The sequence below is a fragment of the Zalophus californianus genome, chromosome 13 (genome assembly GCF_009762305.2).
Source record: "Zalophus californianus isolate mZalCal1 chromosome 13, mZalCal1.pri.v2, whole genome shotgun sequence".
NCBI classification, from domain to species: Eukaryota; Metazoa; Chordata; class Mammalia; order Carnivora; family Otariidae; genus Zalophus; species Zalophus californianus.
In genome coordinates, this window is record NC_045607.1 from 66,216,586 (window position 1) to 66,234,713 (window position 18,128).

The 18,128-nt window shown below is 38.3% G+C and overlaps 1 protein-coding gene across 1 annotated transcript; it reads right to left on the minus strand.

The window, feature by feature from the left end:
* Positions 1-227: 227 nt before the first annotated feature.
* On the minus strand, positions 228-716 carry LOC113934853 (transcription factor BTF3-like). The gene has a single exon (XM_035723690.1). The coding sequence runs from the start codon at positions 714-716 to the stop codon at positions 228-230; it is 489 nt and encodes a 162-aa protein (XP_035579583.1).
* Between the last annotated feature and the right edge of the window lie 17,412 nt (positions 717-18,128).

An 18,128-nucleotide genomic window follows, 5' to 3' on the forward strand; every position in this document is an offset into this window, starting at 1 on the left:
TTCAAACTTTATTCCCAGGCTTCTTCAGCTTAATTAGCTGCAAAGAATGAATTGTGTATAAGCAAAAACTGAAAAGAGCTGCAGTGTCCAAGGGGCTTGGGCTTAAAAATATTAGAGATCTAGATTTTATCAGATCCATGAACAAAATTTTAAAAAGCAGTCATAATATAAAATAGCACCTCCCAGTAACTTCTTCAAGTTTTATGTTCTTCAGAAGTTGACTCAATTCAGTTTGCTTCATTCTTGGAAGCTTCATGAAAATTCTCCACAAGATCTGGAACTTCATCATCCTCCTCCTCTCGGGTAGCAAGTGGTGCTTTTCCATCCACAGATCGTTTGGGCAGAGCTTCAGCCAGTCTTCTTAAACTGGTCAGACTGTCTGCACCAAGTTGGTTTAAGATACTGGGTAGCATTTCTGTCAGCTGCTTTGTCTCAGCATGGCCTGTAATGGTGAAAGTGTTCGCTGCCAGTGATGCCTGAACTTTGGAGTTGTTAAAATGGATCACTGTTCCTTGGTTTGTGAACATATTCACTTCTTCAATCCCAGAGATATTGTTTACCCCTAACTTCTTTAAGGAGAACTGAAGTTTTTTATCATCTGCCGTAGTCGTTCTATGAACCACCTTCTTCTTTCGGCGAGCAGTTCCTTTCCCACCAATGCGCCCTTGTGCTTGCAGTTTGGCAAGTTTCTCCTGGTTCATGATAGTTTCTTTCATCTTGTTGGAGCAGAAATGGGACCGCGCGGGGGAATAGGGTTGGCGCTCAGGGGGTCTCGGGCGGACCAGCTGAGATTAGGTGCACACACGCGGGGACGCAAGATGGCCTACATTCACTTTCTTATGTAACCCTTTGAGCAAGCCTGGTATGAGACATTAAGTTCCATCATGCAACTAATCATACCGAGGCTCAGAGAGTGTATCAGTCAGGGTCCAACAAGAGAAGCAGAGCCAATGAAAGAAATGACAGATAGATGATAGGTAGCTGATAGATAGATGGATAGACAGATTTATTACAAGAAATTGGCTAATGCAGTTGTGGGGGCTGGCTAAGCAAGTCTAAGGTCCTCCTTAGGGCAGACAGGAAGGCAAGATAATGAGCAGGCTTTGAACCCCAGAGGCATGACCTGAAGAGAATCCTTAAACTCAAGGAAAGCCTGAAACCTCGGTTGAAGATCTTCCAACTGATGGGTTAGGCCCACCCATGATAATCTCCTTTTTAATCAATTTAAAGGTGATTGATTAGGTATTTTGATCACAGCTGTAATATTCCTTCACAGCAGCACTTATGTTAGTGTTTGATTAAATACTGGAGAAGGGGTACATGTTATAAAATGGCCACTGCTTTCCTTCTGATGCCCCAGTTCTTGAAGGAGAATAACCCTAACCAGATACTAATGAAAGAGAATGCTAGGGACTGTAGTTGAGCCTAGCCATGGAGACCATCAGAAGCCACCACAGAAAGGATTAAGTAACTCTGTTGACTCCATTATGAAGAACAGAATCCATTCTTGCTTAAGCAAGAGGAGAGTCACTACAAGGTAATGATGCTTGAAAACAATAACAGAATTACTGAGAAGGCTGGAGAAAAAAACTGGGGCCTGGGGTTTGAGGAACAATGCCAAAGCCGCAGAAGCAGACTACCGAGAGGGTTTCTGCCTCTTTTAAGATGGAGAAGCCACCAGTGACACTGGAAAGTTTCTTGACAGCTCCTGAACCAAGCCACCACAACCAGGAGAAACACAAGTATTTCCTCAGACTCCCCTCTGCTCTCTGCCTTCTCTGACTGCACGGGATGGCTGGGAGGCGATTTATCACATCCTGACTCCTGGCTGCAAGGGAGTCTGGGAAGTGCTTTTAGTTCCTCACCTCTAAGAGGTAAGATGGCTGGGTGGATGTTGAGCATCAGTCCACTCCAGTAATATACAACGTCCTCCCGCCATTAGGGAGCAAAGCCAGTATTCAAATCCATGACAGGCTCTTAAACCCCACAGTACGCTTTCTGTGATCCAGAGTGGTCTTTCTTACCTTTTCAGATTTGGGACTTTTTCCGGTCTGGGACTTGTCTAGAAACATTTCTGGTCTCTGCTATCTAAATTCGCACTTGCCTATTACATCCACAGTTTCCACTGTTGTCATTGGTGGCAGACTTCTCTGAAACTGGAGCTCCCCAAATGCAGGAGCAAATAAAAGCAACCCACTGTGTTTCTACCTGTTCACATCACCTCAAGCACTGGGAAGCCTGCAGTGTATGGAACTCTCTCTTCTTCTTGAGCCAGTTGCTTCAAAATCTTCTATTTATGGAAGCTAGCCAAGCAGTCACCGGCCCGTTAAACCCTGTGGTCTTAGTGATATTTGGAATTTTAAGAAGCATTTCTGAAGTAAAACAAAAAACAAAGAAAACAAAACTGGCAACAATAATAGGCAATATCTGCAATGAAAATCAAGTTCTTCCTTGGGTCTTCTGTGTGTGTCCTGGTCACATCAGTCCTGTACCCCAAAAGGTCCTAAATAAATCCCAGTGAACACACCTAGGCCAGCCTCTGGATAAGCAAAGAACCGTGACAGTTCACAGTGGGCAGTTCATGAATGAAGAAAGATTTACACATATGTCAGTATGACTCCTTTGTAACCCTTAGGAACTCTGAAATAGACATTTTAAAGTCTCTAGAGAGAACCAAATCAGCATTCCTAGCAAACATTCCCAATATCAAAGTTCTAGGTAAATGATACATAACTCCATAAATCTAAACTGACGGATTTTTCTGGCACAATTGTACAACTTCTTTCTGGGAAAGAATCCCATAGTAAGCCTTTGTTTAAGAGAAATAACCTTGCTTCATGTGGTTTGTTCAATAAATCCCACACACATGTATTTGGCTGTTTACGTGTGAGAGGCCTGATAACGTGACGTAGCAAGACCTATATACGTATTTATTTGTGACAATTTGATTTTCTGCAAGATCGGGAAAATCCTTGTGGGGCTGCAGAAATTCTATGTTTACTGATACTGAAAAAACTTCATGATCTATTGATCAATTAAACTGCAGATTATGGAAAAAGTAGGTACATCATATTCCTCTTTCTGAGAAAAGGTAGCTTTACATAGAGCAGAGGCAAAGTCAGAGAGGGTGTGTACATTTTCATGATATGATTCTTACAAATAGTTTTCAGTATTATTTATTGATATCAATGTAATATTATTTAATAATTACATCATTACTTAATGTGCTGCATTATTCATTGTTTATTATATTATGCCGCTTGGTGATTGTGATTTGTGTCTGGTGATTTTATGTGTATCTATATGTCTTCATTACTCCGTGAGAAACAGTTGTCACGTTATGAAGAGAGATTTCATCTCAGCCCTTCTTTCCTCTTTTCCCTTTTGAAAACTAGCTTTCTTCAGGGACTGCATACAAGCAGCCATGGATCCTCACGGAAGCAAGGAGCCTCTTAGAACATCGTGAAGGCTTCACAGGGGCTCTGAGAGAAACGAAGGCAGCCTGGCCCCTGGGAGATGCTGTGGGGCAGGGCCGGGCTGGGGTCTGCCATCAGACAAAGGGACCTCTGCACATGGGAGGCGAGCAGATGCCAACAGACAGCTTTTGTGAGTCCCTTCATGTTAATTAACTTTTGTGAGAACCTTCATGTTAATTAACTTTGCTTGAGCTTTCCCTGGACTTGAAAGCTTTGGAGTGGTTTGTTTTTGTAAAATGCTTTGACTCCACGGAGAGCAGCTTCAAGAGGGAAAAAAGGAAAAACAAAAAGAAAGAAAGGGAAAATTTTAAGTGGGGTTGTGCTTACCAGGACATTTCTTCCCTTGGCTCCGTCTCTCCCCTCCCCCCACAAGGACCAACGCAACCATCAGAGAGAATTTTAATGGCCTTTTTTCTTACCCTAAAAAATAAACCAGAACCAGACTTCCATGCAGTAAGAACTAGCTTTGCCTCACCCAGGCGAAGACAGGTGTGCGTGTGTGCGTGTGTGTTTTAAAGGAAACAAATTCAAAGTGTGAAGAGCCTTGGCCTAATTTATTTCAAGGTAGAGACAAAGGAAAACAGAGCTAGATTTGTGGGGCGCATTCTATAGGTGAACCAACTTGCCCGTCCACAGAGCAGCAGACCCAGGTGAGATACAGCTGGTGGTGGCAGTCCTGGGGTCTCCAAGACTTTGTGTGACCAGACGGGGAGGGTAGAGGCTGACAGAGGCCAAGTAAACAGAGAAGGGGCTGGAAAGTGAAAAATCTGGTCAACCCTCTAGTTACTGATAAAGTCTACACAACATCAAACTACTGACTTACCTTTTCTTCCTTCCATTTTGTTATGAACATTTTCAAACACATAGAAAAAGTGGAAAGAATTGAATACCCACGACCTACATTCTGTGATGAACACTTTGCTATTTGCTTTTATCACATGTGAAACCGTCCATCCCTCCCACTCACGTGTCCAACAGGCCATCTTATTCTGCAAAGATCTGGAAGTCACTGACGGTACACTTCCCCCTGAAGCACTTCAGCGTGCATCTATTAATTGGAATTCAATATTTGTTTATGGCTTGTGGAATTTTTTAGGAAAATTTATATACGGAGGAATGCATAAATCTCAAGTGGACCTTCAGATGAGTTTTAACCAATGCATACAAATTACCTTTTTTAAAAAAATTATTTCAAATTTAACAAAAAGTTACAAGAATAATACAAAGAGCTCTCATTTGCCCTTTATCCAGGTTCACTACTTTTTTTTAAACTAGTCACGAGTTGCATACATCATGTACCTTTACTACTTAATAATTCTGTGTATTTCCTAAGAGCAAGGCTAGTCTCTTATTTAGGAAGTTTGACTTTGATATGACATTTTTTTATCTAAACCACAGTCCATATTCCAAATATGACAGTTTTACCCTGATAATTTTCTTTATAGCGTTTCCCCCCCCCCCAATAGAGCCTCCGGTCCTTTGTGAGTTATGGTTTTAACTTTATTGTGCCCTTATTTATCTTGTTTAATGCTTTTTGGGTTAAATTCTACTTTGTTTTATATCACAATAATGATCCTTGAATTCTTATCGTGTCCTTAGCCTGGTAAATCTTTGTCCATCTCTTTATTTTTACTCTGCTCGATTCACTGTGTTTTAGGTATGTCTTTTCAATCACAGGATAGAATTGGGTTTTGTTGTATAAGCCTATAAGCCAATTTGAAGATCTTTTCACATAGAGGCAAGTTAAACCCATTCACATTTAACAAGATGACCAACATTTGGTCTCAACTCTGTCATATTTTTTTATGTTATAATTACAATGACTATTATACTGTATTTGCTATGCTTCTTTCTCTACTAAGTCTATTACGTATATTAATTTTAAATTGTTTTTGGTATTTGAGAATTTTTTGTTCTCCTTTGTATTTCTATATTGTATAGTTTCCTTAAGTCCTTTTTTTTCTTACTTATCTTCTTATTATCTGACCCATCAGTGGTATCTTCTGACCCTCACTTACTATAATAGGAAATGATCTTATTCTGCTCTCCCTGTCTTTATCCTGGCTCCTCACATTTTTGGATGTTTCTTTCTACTTTGTGAGAACATATAATATTTATGTTTTCCACCCATGTTCACTTTCTTGTTTTACTCCTAGCTCTGCAATTGACTATATTAAGTGTTCACCATTGGTTATTTTGCTAAAATCTCCTCTGTTATCACTTAGGTGGATGAAGTTCATTCTCTCCTGTATTCTTCAGGAAGGGCATATGCACAGTATTCCATGGTTTGGATAGCTGAGGTGGGTATAAAATCCTTGACTAGCACTTTCTTTCCTTGAGCATCATGAAAATGCTGCTTCACTGTTGCTTTACTTCATATGTGGCTCATAAGAAGCTGATGCCCAGCCTGATTTTCTTACCTGTAAGTTACTGGATCTTTTTGCCTGGAGGCTCTGAGGATGTCTTTTGTTTTTGTTTTTGTTTGTTTGTTTTGTGGTCTTAAAGTCTAATTGTTTTACTAGGATATGTCTTGGAGATAATTGTCTCATGTCAATTTTCAAAGTTACCCTGTAGTTCTATATGTAGACTGAAATGTTCTTTTATTTCCAGAAAATTGTCTTGGATGATAAATTTAAATACTAGTTCCATTCCAATGTTTTGTTTGCTTCTTCAGAGACCACATTATTCATGTGTTGGACCTTTGTCATCTGCCTTCCACTTTAGCCACTTTCTCTTGGAAAGATCTTTTTAACTTCTTTATCTCATTTTAATTCTCTTGGTTATTTGTCTACTCTTTTTTGATGTCCCTTATTACATTTCCATTGAAATTTATTCTCCAGTGGGACTTTTAATTTATTCTTAATTTCTCAGATAATTGCATCTTTTTCTTTAACACCTCTCAATCAATTCGTGTTGCATTTCTTCTTGTGTTACAACCATTTCTATTCTTAGGTTTTTTTTAATTTATGATTCAAGGATTTAAAAAAATCTATTTGCATATATTTCTTTAGGATACTCAATTCAGTTTAAAGAGTTGTGTTAAATTTTCTTCTGCTTTGTGAATGGGTTTTGGGAGGAGAATTTTTATCAGTTCAAATGTGACCATCAACATGTTGGTTTTCTTTTTATAATCGACTTGTAAGAAGTCATCTTGATCTTTCAATTTCTAGCTATTTTGTGGGCAGTGTCTTTAGATAAAGAGTGCCTTCTTATGCCAGCTTGCAAAGTACAATTTCTTTAATAGATGATGTTGACAGTTGTGGTGGGGGCAGCGAAGGAATTGATTGGTGTAGTGGTGTGCTGATAAATGTTTAACACCCAGATCTCCAGGGGGAAAGTAGGCTGAATTGTAGCTGTTGCCAGTTTCTGTGGTATCTATCCTCCCACTGTGGTGAATTTCAAGCTACCAATGGGATATCACTGAACACAGAGTTGGGAAGAGATGCTGTTAGTCTTTGTGAGCCATTATGTCTCCTGAACATCTTGTTTCTCTTTTATTTTTGCATGATCTTTAACTTCCCCCCATCCACCTCCCCTCCAGCAACCCTCAGTTTCTTTCCTATAGTTAAGAGTCTCTTATGATTTGCCTCCCCCTCTGTTTTCATAATAAGAAGAATTTAAAGCTATCTTTAATTTTGGTGTACAGAATCAGCAGATCTTCAGTTAAAAGCTGTTCACTCTTCCCATGGCTCTCAGTATTCACAAATGCATTTAATGTTCACTTGTCATTGAATCTCAACCCAACGTGTTCCCCTTGTGAAGATTTATCCATCTTTGTGTTTACAACCTCTAGCACAGATCCATGAGTAAAGTTGTTCATCTGCTGATTTTATATTTTAAAAGGTTCGTTTTTGTGTTTTTGTTTTTTTGGGTTTTTTTTAGTGCCAACACAGTCATAAAATCAAAGACTCAGCAACACTCATAGGCTACAACACACAATCTACAACACAGGCTACAGCTCCATATGCTCACACACTAATTCACTCATTCATTCAGTCAGTACATCAACAAACATATATATATATATATATATATTTTTTTTTTTTGCTAACCCATCCTCCCACCCCCCTCCCCTCTAGAACCCTCAGTCTGTTTCTCAGAGTCCATAGTCTCTCATGGTTTGTCTCCCCCTCCGATATCGCCCCCTTCATTTTTCCCTTCCTACTATTGTCTTCTTTTCTTAACATATAATGTATGATTTGTTTCAGAGGTACAGGTCTGTGATTCAACAGTCTTACACACTTCATAGCACTCACCACAGCACATACCCTCCCCAGTGTCTATTACCCAGCCACCCCATCCCTCCCACCCCCCCACCACTCCAGCAAACAAACAAACATATTTTGAGCACAAGCTCTGGCAACTGTTCTAAGGATGATAGGAAGATGAAATGACTCTGACATAGACCCTGACCTGAGATAGCGGGATACTCAGTTCCTTGCTGCCTTTCTGCCTCCAATTTTTATTTTAATTCTGGACACTTACTGTGTCTTTATAACACTCAAGGAATTGAATAAAAATTTGAAAATCCAATTTATTGTCTGTTTCTATATATCCTGTATATCTTTATATTTTTATTTATATTATCTTTATATTTTTATATCTTTATATTTTTATTCAGATACTGAAGCAACTCACTATTTTGAGGTATCTGTCACTAGGACGGTAAATGATCCAAATTTGACTTCACTTTCATTCCTCTGATTTCATACAGGCATAACCACAGTTTTATAGACCTGGAGAAAAATTCAGTTTTCTGACTGACTTACAATGGAACATCTGTGACCAAGCACATAAACACTGACAGAATTTGAATTTTATCTTAAAGAATTTTGTAGACTCTAATATGTTGTTTTGATGGGAAAAGGTAAATATGTGTGGAGAAAAATAACAATGGTTTAAAGATCTTAGTCCAAGGTGGCAATGGGGAAAAAAAATAGACTGCAAACTAACTGGACCTAGGGTAGTTCAGTTTGGCAAAGTAAATTACAGGTGGAAATTCTGAAACTGAAAGAGGGCAGCACCACTCAGATGGCCATCCAAGGGATTTTTTAAATGTATTATACTGAGGATCCTTTGGATCCTCACAACAATGTGATTTTCTTTGCAGAGATTGTCTTGCACAAGATATAGGCCACTCTTGGTAAGCAGCCTGCTCTGAAGCAATCCATCATGCTTGGCTCCTTAGATCTTGTAATTTTTTTTCTTTTTGCTCATGATACATTTACCAAGATATCCCCTTACTTATATGTACCACTACAGAGCCTTATTATGCGGCTCCAGCTTCCTTCGCTGACTGGTGAAGGAGATCCCATTCGATTTCCTAGTTTCATTGTAGTGGAGAAATGCTTCACTAACCCTCATCTTAAATGTACGGCCTCAAAGCTGCTTTGCCTGGGTTGTATTAAAACGTTTATAAAGAAGCAAGATGATTAAAGCTGGAAGGGGTCCACTGGCTTTTGAGATTATGGATGATTTTTTTAATACTTCTGTATAGTTTCTAAACTTTTTTTCAGGCATGTATATTACTTTTGTCAAAGCCACATGATCAAATTTATTTTAAACACACACACACACTAAAAATCGCAAGGAAATATACCAAAACTACACATTTATGGGGTTTGGAGAGATTTTTATATTCTGCATGCTTTTAATATTTTCTAAATATTATTTTTAAAAATAGAACTATTACATACAAAAAGTTGCCCATGAACTACCGAAAAAAATTAATTCTCTTTATGAAAATCAATAAGCATTATAAAGCAGTATTAAAAATTCTGGTCTTTTAGCATCTAGATTCCCATTGTTTACATATTCCATTTCAGACAACCCTTCTTGATAAATGTAAAGATTTAATTTAAGACCTTTCCAGCCTTCTTGACTGTTTCAATATTTTCAACAAACCAGACTATTCACTGCATCTCTGAGCCTTCTGAAAAGCAAGCCTCTCTCACCTTTCTTCCAAAACACACATACACACACACACACACCCACACCCACACACACACACACACACACACACAGGTCATACTGGTGATCTCTAGGTACTAGAAACAGGATTTTGTTTTGTTTTGGTTTCGTTTTGCTTGTTTCTGTTTTCTAATTTTCTTCAGGGTTGCTTCCATAATAATAACTAGTTAAAAAAAATCGATCATGTAAATAACTGCATCCCAGGCAGATAAATAAAACATTGCTCCATATTCTTACCAACATTTGGTATTATCAGAAGTTTCCATTTCTGGAAATCTGGTAGGTAGATAGTATTACCCAGAGTGATATTAATATGCATTTCCTGATTATTAATAAAACAGCCCTTGGTGTATTTGTCTAGATCTGCACAGAATTTGCCCTGTCTTAATTACTACATTACAAAAAATAAATAAATAAAGTCAAGGGGCGCCTGGGTGGTTCAGTCAGTTAAGTGTCCGACCTTTGTCTCAGCTCAGGCCTTGATCTCAGAGTCGTGAGTTCAAGCCCCGTGTTGAGCTCCATGGTGGGTGTGGAGCCTACTTAATAAATAAACTGGTATAGCAGTTTCTCTAACCTTGGTCTAAATCTGCATTGTTCAATACAGTAGCCACCAGCCACATTAGTCCTCGAAATGTGGTTAGTTCAAATGGAGATGTGCTTTAAGTCTAAAATACACTTAAGTGCAAAAAACTTAGTACCAGAGAAGAATGAAAAGTATTTGTTAATAATTGTTATATTGATAACATGTTGAAATGATAATATTTTGAATATAGTGGGTTAAGTAAAATACATATTAAAATTATTCATGCTTGTTTCTTTTTACTTTTTTAAATGTGGCTACTAGAAAATTTCAAATTATACACATGGCTCACATTCTTGGCTCAAGTTATATTTCTCTTGGACAGCACTATTCTAGAACAATCAATTTTTTCTAATTTTTAAATCAAAATTAAAGTTATATTTTTCGCTAGAAATGTTTCCACCTGTTAATTTTCAAATGTATTAACATAAAGTTGTTCATAATATTCTCTTATAATCTTTTTAATGTCTACAGCATCTGTAGAGATGTCTCTTCATAAAATTTCTGATTTTGGTTATTTGGGCCTTTTGTCTTTTTTTTTTTGATCAGTCATGCCAGGAATTTCCCAATTATTGATCTTTTCAAAAAACCAACTTTTGACCTTACAGGTCCTCATTTTGTATGTTTGTTTTGTATTTCACTACCTTCTATGTTTATGACTTTCTTCTTGCAATTCTCTTCATATTCATTTTGTTATTCCTTTTCAAATTCTTGAGGTGTATACTTGTTATTTATTTTTAGACTTTTTTCTATTGTAATATGTTTTATGTTCCATATGTTTTAATATGCATTATTTTTGTTCAGCCTAAATATTGTCTCATTTCCATTATAATTTCTTATTTGATTCAATATATTTAGGTGTCTTTATCTGATTTCCAACCAAAGAAAAATGTTTTCTTTTAATTATTTATTTAACTTTTAGTAACCAATTTCTAACATAATTTCATTGCCGTCAGAGAACATTCCTCTGTAAAATTTATTGAGACTTGCTTTTATGGCCTATTAGATCGTCAATTTTTATATGTCCCTGGTTTGGTTGAAAAGACTGCATACTCTGCAGTTCCTGGAGACAGGTTCTATGTATAATTTAGGTTGAGTTTGTTAATCATGCTGAAATCTTCTTTTGTTTTAAAGATTTTATTTTTAAGCACTCTCTACACCCAATATAGGACTCAAACTTACAACCCTGTGATCAAGAGTTGCATGCTTTACTAACTGAGCCAGCCAGGTGCCCCTTTGCTCAAATCTTCTATATCATGATTTTTTTCAGCTACTGAGAGACATGTTTTTAAACTTCCTCCCATGATTATGGTGTGTATATTTCTCATTTCAGTTGTCAAATTTTAATTTAAATATATGGAGGCTATACTATTAGGCATATACAAATTTAAAATTATTATTCTTGTAAATCTAGAGTGTATCATTATGAACTGGCTCTCTTTATCTCTCATAGTGCCCTTTGCCTCAAAGTCCATTTTATCTAATATTCATAAAGCTACACCGGCTTTATTTGGTTAATATTGGTATGGTATATGTTTTTCTATTCTTTATATGTGCCTCTCTTAAACAGCACATAGTTGAGGGCTTGTTTGTTTTAGTATATGACAGACCGATGATCTTTTATCTGAACAATTCAGTCCATTTATATTTATTATAATTATTGGTATATTTTCATTTAAATATACAACCTTATCATGTACCCTCTAACCCACTTTTTCTGCATATTTTACTCAACTTTTTTCCATTTTTTTCTTATGGACTATTTTTATATCACTCTCACTTTTCTTCTTTTGCTAGCTTAGAAGTTATACATATTTTAGACCTACCATCTGGGATCAATCTCCTTATGCCTAAAGTATTGCCCTTAGAATTTTAAAGTTAGTAAGTGTGTGCTGGTTATAAAATTTCTCAATTCTTTTCTCTAAGAATGTTTTTATGCCTTTTTCCCTTTTGGAAGGTAGTTTTCCTAGATATAGAATTCTAGGTAATAGTTACCTTCTTTCAGCACATCCAAAGAATCATTCCTCTGACTTCTGGCTTTCATTATTGTTGATGAGCTTTCAGTCCATTAATCCATTGAAAAGAAATCGTCATTATTTAACGTGTGGTAGGTTGAAAATCTCCTCCTTAAAAATATGTCCATGTCTTAATCTCTGGAATGTGTCATTAACTTTATTTGGAAAAAAGAATATTTGCATATGTAGTTAAATGAAGGATCTTGAGATGAGAATAAAGCCCTGGATTATTAGGTGGGCCATAAATGCCACAGCAAATTTTCTTATAAGAGAAAGGTAAAGGGAGATGTGATATACACACAGGGGAGGAGGCAATGTAACTACAGAGACAGAGATTGCAGTGGTATGTCCATAAGCCACAGAACACCAAGGATTGGTGGTAGCCATCCAAAGCTAGAAGAGGCAAGAAATAGATTCTCCCCCAGAGCTCCCAGATGGAGTACAACCCCACTGACATCTTGATTTCAAACTTTTAGTCTCCGGAATTGTGAGATAATGGATTTCTGCTGTTGTTTCAAACCACTATGTTTGTGATCATTTGTTACAGCAGCCACAGAAAATGAATATAGCCTGCTTGAGGTTTAGTGTGCCTCTCAAATATGTGAATACATGTCTTTAGTCAGTTCTAGAAAATTCCTATCCATTACCTTTTCAATATTACCTTTGCTATTTTTTTCCTCCTTTGAAAATCAAATAGATGTTAGAACTTTCTCAGTACATCATAACTCTTACCTTCTTTTCTATATTTGCCATTTTCTTTTCGTTTCTATATGTGACATCATGGATCATTTTTTCTGTTCTGTTTTGCAGTTCATGGATTCTGTCTTCTACTACTGAACAAATCTTTTAATTGTTGGTTTTATTAAAACATTTCTTCTACAAGTTTTGTATGACTCATTTTTATATGTGTAACATGTTTGCCATGTTTTATAGTTTCCTATTCCACACAGATAAATAATTTGGCATCTAGAAGACCCATTAAGCTAGATAACAGAGCTCCTAGAAGCCAAAGAGCGCATGGTTCCACAATAGCTTCATGTGCCCTAATTTGCAATAATTAAGTCTGGAGAGAATGGCATACCTCAAAAAGAACTGTGGTGTGGCGTTTGCAGTGGAGTGGGCTGGAATGAAATGCATAGAAACCTATATTACGTTTTTATATTTATATTGGTTAAAGTGATGCCAGCTCATACTAAAAGAGGAGAATGATGCTATGATCCTCATGTCTGTAACTGGTTGTAAGATTTCAACTGGTACTGATGGTTTCACTCCCATTCCACTACTCATTCTGTGTTCCTTTTAATTGGGGGCTTACTTTTCAGGGTTATTTATCCAGTGTACTGGCCCAAATCTTTACTAACAGAAATATGAGCCCTTTGTCTCACTGCATAGGGTTGCTGTGGTCTTCCACTAATTTTTACCATTGAACATGGTCAAACCATTAGATGTGTCCTCTGAGTTTCACTCATACTCCTCCCTACTCCAGCTATGTGATGTAAATCCTATTCTCCAGGAGAAGCAGAATAAATCAACCTAACTAATGCTTAGTCCAACTTTTTCTTGATTACTTAGTGGTATGAGGAGCCTCAAATGATCAAGAGGAAAGTCACAGCTTCTAATTCAGTGTTGCGTGCCCATTGGGAGCATTCCTTTCTTGGAAATTAAGGTCCTAAATCAATAGACCTTAAAATTACAGAGCCAATAAACAAACTTTGCAAGTGGCAATAAGGAAAAATTTTTAAGTGGATGATAAATCCAATAATGAGAGGTGTCATGCCCTCATCAACTCATTAATTCTGGCAATGGGAGAAACCACACTATTGGTCATTGATTCCAAGTATATAATATATCCCATAAGAAAACATAACAACTTCACAAGATGTTGTTGGCAACACACCTAATCTTTAATTGGCTTCTTTGTTGCAAAGTCAAATGCATATGTGGGAAGTGAAACTTATTTTCATTTTTCCAATGCCTTACTTCTTCATGGGAGCTTCATGAGCTTCTTTGTCAAAAACACAAAGATGTGTAAGGTATTCAATAAATCCATGAATGCAATTGCTGGAAGAAACATGGTGTGTAGGGAAGCAAATCCAAACCCAAAGTATGCATCTATGCAGGTTCATCAATTGTAACAAATGTACCACTCTGGTAGGGGATGTTGTTTATGGGGAGCTTTGCATGTGTGAAGGCAAGGAGTGCATGAGAAATCTCTCTACCTTCTTCTCAATTTTTAAAAAAGAAAAAAAAAGTATCTATTTCATGCCCCCTCCACCGTTAGGGAGGCTTGTCCTCCCAGGTATGTGTTAATTGACTGTGTACGTTATCAGTAAGGCTTCTGATCAACAGCAGGCTATTAGTGGTTACGTTTTTGGGGAGTCAAAAGTTATATGTGGATTTTTGATTGCACAGGTGGGGGTGGTGTCACTAAATTCCATGTTGTTCAAGGTCAACCACACAGTTGTTCTGGCAATCAAAATGAACAAACCACATAACAACATGGATAAATCTCAAAAATATTATGCTGAGTGAAAGAAGCCAGATTTCCAAAAATATTTTTATATAAAGTTCTAGAATTAGCAAAACAAATCTAATTTATTGTGATTGAAATCAGATCAGTGGTTGCTTTGAGAGTATGGGGTGGAATTATCTAGGAAGCAGCACAAGAGAACTTTCTGGGAGATAGAAACTTTCTGTATCTTACTCAAGGATATTCATTCACTGAGCTATACAGTTAAGATCTGTGCTTTTTACTGAATACAAATGGTACCGCAATAAACTTAACATATGATATATGAATGTGTATGTATACAAATATATGTGTGTATGTGTGGGTGTATATCTGTTCTTTGCCCCACCTCTTTCCAATCCTCCCTTGAGAAGATACAAGAACTGGGAATTAGATAATACATTCCCAGACAAAAGCAAGACAAGTCCAAGGATGACAGAAAAGAAGGCTCAGGATGATAGCTGTGCCATAGGCCCAGATGGAGGGAGAATGGAGGTCTTTAGGAGGGAAGTCTCTAAGTAAGTCTCTAAGTAAATCATAGAACAGATAGATTTCTTCACAAGGAAGCCTGAAGACTGTGCGTGGAAAGTTGTACTGAGAGGTTATTAAAAGGTGTGGGAAAGAAAACTAAGGAAAAGAAAAAGAAAGGCAATCATTAACTACAAAAAGGAAAAGTAAGGAAGGTACTCTGTAATACTCAGCTGAGAACAATATTTACATAATCTTAATAATGTAAATACTAAATATTAACCAATTCTAAAATTTGTGACATAATTATACTGGGGGACAGAGGAGGGAAGGCTGAGGGGATGGATCTTCTATGGTAATATCAAACAAGTAGATAAAATGGGTGAATTAAAAGAGGTCAGGGTACACACAATACTTTGAGTTATGGACATGTAAATGCCAGGAAAAAATGGCTTAAAAAGTTGAAAGTAGTTGCCCAGAGGAAAGGAATGGAGCATGATCAAAGTAGAAAACACTGTGCTTTGGCACAAACTATTGAATTCTATTTCTCTTTATAAGTATTATAAATGTGCTGCACTGATAAAGTAATAATTACCTAAAAATTGTTGTGGACTTTAAGTTGTATTTACAGGGTAATGTTAACCTTTTCCAACAACAGAGTTCTCAACCTTCTAGGGAGATTTTTAGAATAATTTGGAAAAAAAAAATCTGAAGCCATTTACTAAGGTAGTTTATTAATTCAAGAGGGCCTGTAGGCACACACAACAGACACTGCAATTTATCTTTACTCATTTATTTGTTTACTTGTTCCAGAGGTTCAAACTAAAAACATATAAACAAACAAAACCATTGAAAGCAGCTCAGCAGCAAAGAAGAAATGGGAACCTTTACCACCCTGTGGTGAGCAATGCAAGGATCCCTTTCCTTAGGCAATTTAGACTGGAAGATCCCTTTACCCCCATCAGCCAGTAAATTAAATACATTATTTCCTCGATTCTAAGATCATCTGTTCAATACCCACTATCGACTTAATAACAACTTTGGGGCAGGCATGGATGGGGGAATAATTGGCAAGCCTACTTTGGCATGAATTGCAAGATGCATCCCAATTTCAGAAACATATGTGAAGACCATGTATCTCTCAACTGAAGGATGCTTTAAATGCCCTGTTTATTGGTTTTGTTCTACATGTCCCATCTGGGGCCCATTGATTTCAGGATTTTTATACAGTTGTGCAGTGGATACATTACCTCGAGTCACCACCCTGAGGTGGCGGTTCCCTCAGCTGAGGCCCTGGTTCTCCCAGCTATATTGAGTGTTGGCTGCCAACAGCTCTTAAGGGAATCCTTTCCTACGATTTGCCTTTGGTTCAGAAGAGACACTTTTCCCAAGTTCATGCTCCTTCCCTGGAACAGCTTGCATCCAATGAGTGGTGGGCCAAGAGTATGAAAGCTCAGCCCTCTGAGAGCCCTTTCAGCTCCAGAGCTGCCTGGGGGTTGACTGAGGCCTTTGTTGAGACTGCCTGGCAGCTCAGCTTCTCCCTCTGCCCAATCCTGCCTGGAGGATTCCCTCCATGGATATAGAGCCTGAACGAACTCCCCACAGAACTCCAACATGCAAATCCCTCAAAGCTTCCTGGGATGCCAACCTGGGACAAAGTCGAATTTCACCTTTGGCCCTTCCCTTCATGCTGAAGGTAAGATTCTCCTGGCACTTAAGGTTTTTAGGTCTGAGAACATCACCTCTCTCAGTGCGGAAATGAAAGCATCATATCTGAGGCTTTGACTTGCTTCCTAAGGCCCAGGGTTGGTGCTTTTCTGGGGCAAAACCATTCTCTGGGTTCCTGAAGATGTGACTCACACAGAGGCACTACCACTGATGTGACATTTGCAGAAGCAAATTACTTATTGTCCCTGAGCCTTCATGTCCTACTGTGTAAAATAAAGACAAATGAGAGAATCACTGGAAAGTATTTAGGACAGGCCTGGCATATGGCAGGGGCTTAAGGAACATTCTTTCCCATTCCCAGTCATCTGCCCACACCCACTTTGCTCTGAACATCCTATGTAGGGTCATGGAAATGGGCTCGGCCTGGTTCAGAGAGGACGGCGGCCTGCAGTAAAAGAGGGACTCAACCAGACAAACCTTTCAAGGTGCAGCAGACCATGAGGGGTGCTGCCTGGGGTCCCACTCCAGCCCCAGGGAAGAGGCCACCACATTCAATGACCCAAGAGGCACTGAGGGGAGGGCTCAGGCTGCCTCTGGTTCCCTTGGGAACTGGAGGGAGTGTCTGGGTGTGTCCCCTTTCTGCTTTCAGCTGGGAATGAGCTGGTAGAGAATTTTCCCCTCCAAGCAGAGAATTATCTGCTCCTCCCCTGCCCCTCCCCCCCCAACCACTCATAGCCCACCAGTTCTCTGGGCAACACTGGTTAGCAGTTTGGGCCTTTCTTGCTGCACACAATTGACACAGAGCTCCCAAATCTGGTCCATTCAAACATCACGTGGAACACCCTGTTTTTGTCACTCAGCTTCTAGAAGCATGATCTTATCGAACACAGGCAAAATGGATCTGGCTTGTCTTCTTCCAGTGACAATGTACTTCCTCCCGTGGCATGGCATTTTCTGCAACTTTTAAGATTTAACATTTTAAATTATTTTTAATGGGAGTTCCTATAGATGCTGGGTTCTGGTTATTTTTTTTTCCCCAAATGCTGAAAGGTTTGATTCTTCCATCTATCCATCAACAAATCGCACTGAATGACGGTGCTCAGTGACCCAGGATGCCACTGGAGACAAAACAGACCATACATATTTTCTGGTCTCCCTGGAAAATTAGTGCAAACACTTTTATCACTGCAGAGAAGGAAAATATGCACGGAGAGGTGAAGATTTGCTTTATTTTGTTTTGTTTTGCTTTCCTAAGAAGAGATTTCCCCCTCCTCCAAACAGTGAAATTCATATTGTTCTTACTTGTCTGCAAATTAAGCAGTTAGCTAGAATCCCTGTTCATCTCACTCAGTTTCTGTGAGCCAAGGCCCTTGCTTCTCTCCACCTTGTCATCCTACATATTCTAGGACCATAATCTCTCTCCCTCCAGGACTATTTGGAAT